General features: G+C 43.5%; 1 protein-coding gene across 2 annotated transcripts; it reads right to left on the bottom strand.

The window, feature by feature from the left end:
- Positions 1 to 1,851: 1,851 nt before the first annotated feature.
- On the bottom strand, positions 1,852 to 8,118 carry LOC146295338 (uncharacterized). Of its 2 annotated transcripts, XM_084696176.1 has the most exons (6): positions 7,866 to 8,118; positions 6,714 to 6,842; positions 6,215 to 6,541; positions 5,965 to 6,128; positions 5,623 to 5,738; positions 1,852 to 4,829 (listed from the first exon to the last, which is right to left on the bottom strand). In XM_084696176.1, exons 1-6 carry the CDS (start codon positions 7,981 to 7,983, stop codon positions 4,667 to 4,669), a joined length of 1,017 nt encoding a protein of 338 aa, XP_084552302.1. In that variant the 5' UTR covers positions 7,984 to 8,118; the 3' UTR covers positions 1,852 to 4,666. The 2 variants fall into 2 exon arrangements, with proteins under 2 accessions (XP_084552302.1, XP_084552303.1); XM_084696177.1 differs by lacking the exon at positions 6,714 to 6,842 and having other exon boundaries at positions 7,866 to 8,117.
- Between the last annotated feature and the right edge of the window lie 813 nt (positions 8,119 to 8,931).

The following is an 8,931-nucleotide window of genomic DNA, read 5'->3' as shown; positions in this document are numbered from 1 at the left end:
CGACTGCCAAAGTGTCAAAAATCACTCACCTTTCCACAAAATACGTGGTCCTGTTTTGCTCCTTTCTGCTTGGCAGCAGTCACTCTCTCTGTACCTCCGTCTCAGCTTGTTCCTGTGACACTCGGCTTTCCTCTCCTCAGTCCCAGACTGTCCTGCTATCCTTCTCGCTCTCTCTCTCTCATCTGACGCTCCCTCCAAAAGACTGGTGGCAGTTTACCTGTGAAAAACTCTCTCTTTCTCTCTCCCTGCCTCTAGTGAGCAACAGATGAGGATTGGAGGGGATGAAGGAGATCAAGGATGAAGAGATAAGCCCGTAGATGGAAATAGAGACTGGGAAGAAGAGAGAGAGAGAGAACGAGAGAGAAAGGGACAGAGAGGGGGGAGGGAGACAGAGAGAATGGGAATGAGTATGGTAAGAGGAGATAGGTAAACCGATTGGAAAAGAAAATCAGGTTATGAGGTTAGAAGACAGGAGCAGGTGAAACACTCAGAGACCTGGGGAGCAATGGACAGGTGGAGGTGAAAACTTGGAGAGAACAGAAGAGATGAAGGTGTTCGTAACATACTGCATTGTGCAAAACAGTGCATTCATAACACTAGAATATTATTTTTTGAAATGTGCACCAACGACCATCCATTAGATTTTCCCACTTCAATGCTAATTAATACCAGTGATTGCTATGCTCTGTTTTCAGGCAGTGTTCAATTATCCAGTCCCATAGGATCCCCTAATGGGTAGTATCATGGCATCAGCTCTTTGCTTTCAGTCACCTATAGATTAATCATTCTTACTGGACATCTGCCACTTGACTGAGGGCCAGGATTTTTGTTTTCTGATGTAAAGAATTATGGGCCCAGCTAGTATGGGCTGGCTGGTGAGGGAGGGGGTGAGGGAGGGGGTGAGGGAGGGGATGTTGGTGGGGAAAAGGGGGTCTGTGAATTTTATAGGGTGTGGCTGCTAACGAGCTGGACCAGAGGGGTTAAGGTTGAGGGGGTTGAATTAGTTTGTCAGAGCTAATGAGTTGAGCCCAGTTAATCAGGATCTGATGGGATGTCCGGTGAATCTGCAATCTTGTTATGGAATTAGAGCATACCAGGCCGAACGTGCGTCATGGCAGAGAGAGAGAGAGAGAGAGAGAGAGAGAGAGAGAGAGAGAGAACACAAGAAAATAGAAAGACAGAAATAGAGATGGAGAGAGATGAACGCACCGCGATCTAAGGGTGGAGATGTGGATATCGAGAAAGGAGAGGACAAAGGGGGCCGCCCCGTCCGTCAGACGGGTGGGCATAGTCACCTCCCTCTGGCCATCGTCACTCTGACAGATCAGCTAGGTTGATGCTCAGAAAGGGAGAGGGAGAGATCGGGGCGGGGTTAAAGATCAGGATGGATGGTGTGCGTGTGTGTGTGGTTACAGTTACTGCATCTGTGCGTCTTAATAGTAGCCTTCTGCATTGAAGGCATGCAGACAGTCTATTAGTTCAGAGGGAGGGATGTTAGCTCAACGTAGGTACGTCACAACAACTAACACCTGATGAACGGGCACAAGTCTAGCCGTTACAGAAGATTAGTTTGGGGTTTCTGAGAATGCTGAAGTCTGTCTGGTCAAGCAGTGACACCTAATATCCAATGTGCCTGATGACAACACTTAAACACCCAGTGAAAGATGAGGTAAACGGGTCACTCTATCCATGAGCTGTTGGCCAAGGCGTTGTGACAAGATCTCAAAGTCTCAGAAATAAGCACAAACATTGCAGAACTGAGGAATTTAATATTGTCCATCTATCAGATGTGTTGGAATCAGTTTTATTTGACTTTGTATTTATTTTTCATTAGAAAAAAATAACACCAAACAACACGAGTTACAGAGTTTATTTTTTATGCCTCCAACTACCAGTGTATGAGTATGAGTTACTTCTTCTTAGAGATCAGGTTAATCCTTCCACTGGAGCTGCATATAGTGAGTTTGGCAATAGATGACCTGCTGCAGTTGATAGTTTGTAGACTCGTAGTGGTATTACATCCAGATTTACACCATGCACACACACACACACACTAACACACACCTCTGATCCAGCCTCTGATCATCCAAGTTGTCACATTAAAATGCCACTAGGGGGGACACTTGTTATGCCTTTACTGTAACCACTGCAGTGTAGTGCACATCTGCTAAAATACCAGAATACCAGATATGAGAATAGCTAATTTCATATGGTATGTAAACTTAATAGCACCAAACTATACATAGAGAGCTGGCTAATAAGTCTTGGTAAAAGGAAAAATGTCCACATCTCTCTTTTTTTTTTTTTTTTTTTACCTCCACATCTATTTGTCCCACAATTATTTTCTTTTAATTATCAGGCCAACAATTATTCTCTTTAAATGTTCTTAAAATGCACTTTAATTTAGATGTAATTGTATGTAAAGAAACATTTAAAATATTTTCAAAGTAACAATATTGTAGTATAGTCTCTCTCTTTACTTGCCTCATACTCTTCACTAACGTCACTCTATACCTTCCTCCACACTTTTTGTAGGTGTCTCTCTCTTTCTCCCTTACCTCACCCTCCCTCTTTCTCTCCAATTCCTACCCTAATCCTGACTAACTGAGAATGACAGAAGCAGACTAGTGAGCTTCCTGATGGCTCCTGTAACAGGCTCAAAGAGGGGGGCAGTGTCACACAGCTACACAAACCGCTCACCTTTGACCCCACAGTAGGCAGGCTTGCGCTGCAGGGGAGATGAAGAAAGCCATCCCACTTAAACCTACGTCAGGGGGTGAGAACAGGAGTCCCGACTGGAAGATTGGCCAAGCGGATAATGTTAAGTGTGCGGAGCGGCCTGGCTTTGTGACTTGAAAAAAGGCAATATCTGTACCCAGACCTCCACAAATTCCTTGTTGAAAAGGTACAGATCTTTGGAAAATGTTTGGGTTCCCTAATAAAAAAATGGTTGTTCAAATCCCATCTCTTACATATGCATGACCCAACAATGATCAGGAGTGTGAACATAGACCCTGGCCTGCTGTGTCTAGCCCGTGAAGCATGCTTAGTCTATAGCTGTTTTCATATTACTATTAGTGAACACAATAGTTGTGTTCTGTCACTCGAAAGGATGCATTCCTTTTTTTTTCTTTTTACTTGTTCTGGTAGATATTCTCAGTTAGGTGGTTAGGTAGATGTTTTGCGTTTTTGTGGTTTCCTGAGTGAAATGTACCATTTGTCTTTTGTGTCATAGTGGAAGTTGTCCTTTTATGCTCTGTGTCACATATACAGTGAAGTTCAACTAATGTACTGTATCTTAACTGTATATATGGACCAATGACTACCATATATTATCTTTACTGAATCCCATTTCTTGGAAGACCTCTGTGACTTCCTGTCAGGTGATGTCTTTATGTCAGTTTATGAGGCGTGGTTTGTAGGGTCTGCGAGGCCGCAGCTGGGTCAGTGTGCCCTCTTCTGGCTGACATCCCTGAGAGAGTCAAGGTCGCTGGAAGGAACCGTTTAGATTCTGTAAGCCTATCAGGTGTATGGGAAGCCTGGAGGAGGAGGGGACAGTGATGCGGGGGAAGGGGGGGGGGGATAAGGCCAGGAGGGAAGGGAGTATGAAAGTGACAGACAGAAAAATCAATAGATCGATAGATTGATAGATATAAAGACGTTGTTGCATGCGTCGTGCATCCAATTGGTACATACTACTTTGTCATCACATTGTGCAAGGACTTTGACCCCTTGCTCACAAATACATATGTTACAGTTTTGTAAAAAAAAAATGGTTAGTGCAATTTTCTTTACTGTGGAGCAGACCAGAGATGCACATACTGTTGGAGGGCAACCACAGCTCTGCTGTTGTTACTTTGTAATGTCTGTAGTTCAGTTGATGTGACGGATGTTTTGCTGAGCTGAGGATTGTGGGTCAAAACAGCCAGAAAGAACGCTGGCTTGTATGCTGCAAAATGTAACTGTATGCAGTAGGACATTGTGGTATTTTTGGCATATTGCATTTGGCATACACATTTGTTTCTGGAATACAACATGAGTATGGTGGTGTGTGTGTGTTGGGAGGCCAGTGTGTCTCATCCCTTGAATGAACACTGCCACCTAGAGGTTGAAAAATAACACGTTGGTTGGGTTTTTGCAAGGTTTGTCACAATTTTTGGGACGAGTGCATTTACATGTCTAATTTACAGCCATTACTGAGTTATTTAACGTGATACAATTAAGAGTCATTTGACAGTAGGAGACTTTTTAGATTTGAACAAAACCCCAACTTGATAAATGGATAAATCTTCATTAGAGACAATTCCCATTACTGTAAGAGAGATAGTGGTTATAGCCTCACACACACACAACACAAGAACCCTAAGACCAACACATACAAAAACAAGAAAAACTATAAAACACTGTAGAAGTATTACACCAAAAAATAAAAGCCCTCTAAGTACCTACTAGTAACTATCTATAATCTATTATGGAATCCATCATCAAACTATCTTATGACTGAATCAATATTTTTATAGTGTTATACCATATATATTCTCTAATGCTAACCCATTGTCTATATTGAATTTACACTACCATCATTTATTTATGTATTTTTTATGAGGCCCAATGGAAGATCTAGTCATGGAGCCTACAACCTCAGGTTATGTTGCAATTGTTTTCTCTACTGGGGTGCTCCCATCTCTTTCTCGCAGATGAAAGGCCAGTGCATGGAGCAGGGGGCGTCATACCAGCTCCGGATGGCCTTGCGCTCCAGCTTCTGTGTCTTCACAATGTAGCCGCAGTCCTCGTTGATGTGGTTGTTAGGCTCGCCGTCTTCCCAGAAACTACAAAGAAGGCGAGAGAAAATAGTTCTCAAAATGAGCTTGGCTTGTTGCTTCAGCAGTCAACCGCAGACAGACAACCACACACACTTCACACGCATGCACACACGCATTTGTGGTTTGTATGGTTGACCAGACTGAAGTAGGAAGTACAATGTATAAACAGAAGGAGAAGAAAAAGAAGAAGATGAGAAGGATTTGGAGGTGGGGTGAAGAGAGGATCATGGGGGGGGGGGGGGGGATGAGAAGGAGAGAAAAGAGGATGAACAGAGAGGGCAAACAAGATAAGTCAGATAAATAAGTAAAATCAGCAGATTAAAGGAGAACTAACTACTAAATATACAACCACTTCAACAAACCATAAGGAAAACAATACCAGAAAGAGGAAGATAAATCATGTGAAGATTAGGGGGAATATGATGACACAGCAGAAGGGGAGGAGCCAGTGTGACCAGGGGTGAGCACCCAAGGCTGGTGGCATTGTTTACTCAGCCTCTACTAGTAACTGGAGCAAAGGGGAGAGCTTCCTGTCCCCAGTCCACAAACAGCACCCCTCCAAAAACACCCATGATCAACGATCAAAGAGATAGAGGGAGAAAGGGAGAAAGGGAGAGAGGGATGAAGAGTGACAAGAGAAAAGCAACAGACTGCCTCTCACACTGTTCCAATATCCTATATATCTCCTTTCCCAGAATCACAGTCCATTAGTTTTGACATAGAATCCATCACAATTCTAAAAGGTCTAATAAAGCAACTCTAGTATGTTGTAGGTACTTGTACAACAGTGGAACTGTACCCTCCAACCAGCTTGGTTCCATCCACCCAGACCCAGTCATCTTCGGTGGACTCGTCACTGAGCCCAAACCAGTAGGCGTTCCAGTGACCTCGAGGTAGCTGGTCCCACACAAATGTCTGGACACAAGACACAGAAGTTCCGTGCATCAAGTACACTGTACTTCCCCTCCATCCATCCCTCCACCCTTTCTCTATCCTTTCCCTCCTCCCCCTTCGCTAGAGATGAACTGTGCTGTGATGACCACCACCCTCTCCTCCTCTCCTGTCCCCTTTCTTCTCTATTGTTTTTCTATCTCTCCCTCCTTCCCTGCCTTCTTCTCCTCCCTGCATCCCTCCCTCCTACCTGTTCCTCAGGGGTGTGTATGATGGCTAGGTGTCCATCCATCTCCTGACAGAAGTGCTGACCATCCTCCCAACTGTCACTGAAGGATGAGATGTAGTAGCAGCTGCTGTTAAACTGGAGCCAGGGATGAGCACATGGGATGGTGGGTGCAGCACTCCTGGTGGCTACACGTATGACACACATGGGGGGATTCGTCGATATAACACGACACACCCTCACACTTAAGTACACAGACACACACACTGCATACCGGGTGTTACCGCTTGAGGCCCAGTATGGGTCGGCAGCTGGTCTCTCTCCTTCTGCAAGTCATCTCTCTCCTTCAGCAAGTCATCTCTCTCCTTCTGCAAGTCATCTTTCTCCTTCTGCAAGTCATCTCTCTCCTTCTGCAAGTCATCTCTCTCCTTCAGCAAGTCATCTTTCTCCTTCTGCAAATCATCTCTCTCTTTGTGCAGCTTGGCCAGGGATTCTATCAGCATCGCTACATCAGCGGTCTGGGTCTGCATCTGGGTCTGGCCTTCAGACTGGTTCTGGGGAGCAGCCTGTGGGCCAGGCAGACCTTGGGCCTGGTTCCTGGCTGTGAGGAACAGGAAATTGGGATTGGTCCAAGCAGGAAAATGTAATTTTCTTATTTAAGCAGACTATCTTTTCCAAAGCAACATACACTATACTACATTATAGAAAGTACAGAGTCACACGTACACACACACAAACACACACACACCTTACCGACAACAGGTTCAACTCACAGTGGGCACTGACCGCAACCAGGGAGATTAGCAGGACAGCACACAGAACAGCCAGACACATGGAGGCCAACCTGTAGGGCCCCTGGCCCCCCTGTCTGGAGGCCCCTCTCCAAGGTGACACCGACAACACTGCTCCCACATACAATACAAGTAGAATACATCTGGAAACCAATATGATTGGTCTCTGCTGCCAATAGTGAGGTAAGTACAGAATCGACCTGCATGTAAGTGGACACACTGTATTTGTGAATCTAACTGTGTATGAGGAACTGAGGAAATGAGGAGTGAGAGAATCTGTATGTCATCTGTCAGTTAATCCTCATGTTGTTTTAAGAAATACTGACACCTATTACCTTTGGGTCACTATGACGATATAGTGACCTGACTCACCTTTTCCATCCTGACAGGTTTAGACTGCACAGGGACTGCCCCTGTGTTACCTCGGGTCATATTGACCCTCAGACAATACACGTCTTGGGTGGCTGCTACACAGAAACTTACTTTTTAATTTCCCAATTGTTCATTCTATTGGTAATTTTTGCAAACTGCACGTTTTATGTAATTTTCTTGAGTATAAATATGAATATACACAATGGGTTAAGGTTCAAATGGATTTGAACCTATGAACCAGGTTCACTTAAATGCAGCAGCCTGAGCGACACTTTTTTTTCTTCGTCGGTGAACATTTCAAAAGTGTCGACGACATGAGTATAAATTAGGCTTTACTTTATGTGAAAGGGGTGCGGCCAATCTAGTCTAAACTCTGTTACGCAAACTAGGGGTTGCCAGTTTTGAACAAATATTCCCCCCATTGATGCAAAACATTATCTGAAGCATCGTGTTTTAGCAGGGGGGCGAGAAGTTTTATTTCTACAAAACAATATCCTTCATATGTCAACTTTAAGGAATTATTATTTGACAATCGTGAAATTGTGAAAGAAGTTGATAAGGAACATTTTGAATTTTTATTCTGAAAGCCTGCAGTTGTTAATTGCATTTGCATTGCCATGCACATCTGTTCTTCCATAATCCAGATTCTATAGTTGAGATAGTTCATCATAACCAAGATTCTGCGTCACATCAAGTGTTTAATTACAGTCGCGATAAACATATTTTAAACGATCAACAACAATGGTAGTTAATACGTCTTACCTGAATTGTGTTGAACATCTGGAACGCTTGCATCAGACTCGTCTAAATAGGAACGCTCATTGTCAATAAGTTTGGAATACATTCCCTCGGACAGGGTTGATTCCGCATTAGTCGACATTTTAGTATCTACAATAAAACGTGCCTCCTTGTGTGGAAAGGCGCATCTGAGTTGATTCAGCAGAAAGCAAATTTTAGTTTATCGGTAAGGGTAACTCAACCCCAAACATGTAGCTCACGCACACGGTAGCCTAAATGTTGCGCAACTTAGACTAGGATGACACTTCGGCAGACGCACGAACAGGGGAGGACCCAAAATGTCACCTCTGGGAGACAGAAGAAAATGACCTTGTGACCTCTGTACATATACAAAGACGCACTTTGATTTAATACGTGGTCGAATACTGCACATTTCTTACTGTTATGCAGAGTGAACTGAGAATGTCTATAACAGAATGTCCTGTGGTTAGTTTGAACCCTCATCACTCATAGCCTTTTATAAGGTCAAATTTTAACAAAGGAATACACACTATACGAATAAACCACACGTGAATGACACAGTGTTCTTACATGGGAATGGGCAATTGGATAGACGATCAGTCCGTAATTGACCTTATCTTTCATTTACATTTATTCATTTAGCAGAGGCTTATCCAGAGCGACTTCCAAGAGAGAGCTTTACAAAGTGCATAGGTCACTGATAATAACAACAAGATAGCCCCAAAACTTTGCGGCTTGCCAAAACATGAAGCACATATTGTGAACAACCAAAAATAAGTGCCAAAGGGAAGAACCATAAGAGCATGTAGTTAAGCAAATTACAATTAAACAACATGAATCGCTATAAGTGCAAGTGTACCTGTAGAAAAGCAAGCAACAGTAAAAAACAAGATTAAATAAAATATTTAGCAGCGAGTACAACCATTGAAATCAGTTACCACTAACTAACAAGAGCAACAAGTCTCTATGCAAGAGTCATTGTGATCCTTGAGGAAACTAGCATTGGTTCCAGCAAACCATTCCTAAGTACCGTTGTACTTCCGGAACAAGTGTGTCTTGAGCCTTTTCT

The sequence above is a fragment of the Hypomesus nipponensis genome, chromosome 4 (genome assembly GCF_054491055.1).
Source record: "Hypomesus nipponensis isolate SF chromosome 4, ASM5449105v1, whole genome shotgun sequence".
Taxonomy (NCBI): domain Eukaryota; kingdom Metazoa; phylum Chordata; class Actinopteri; order Osmeriformes; family Osmeridae; genus Hypomesus; species Hypomesus nipponensis.
Note: the sequence above shows the minus strand (reverse complement) of the source record. Positions and strands in the feature narration are given on the sequence as shown.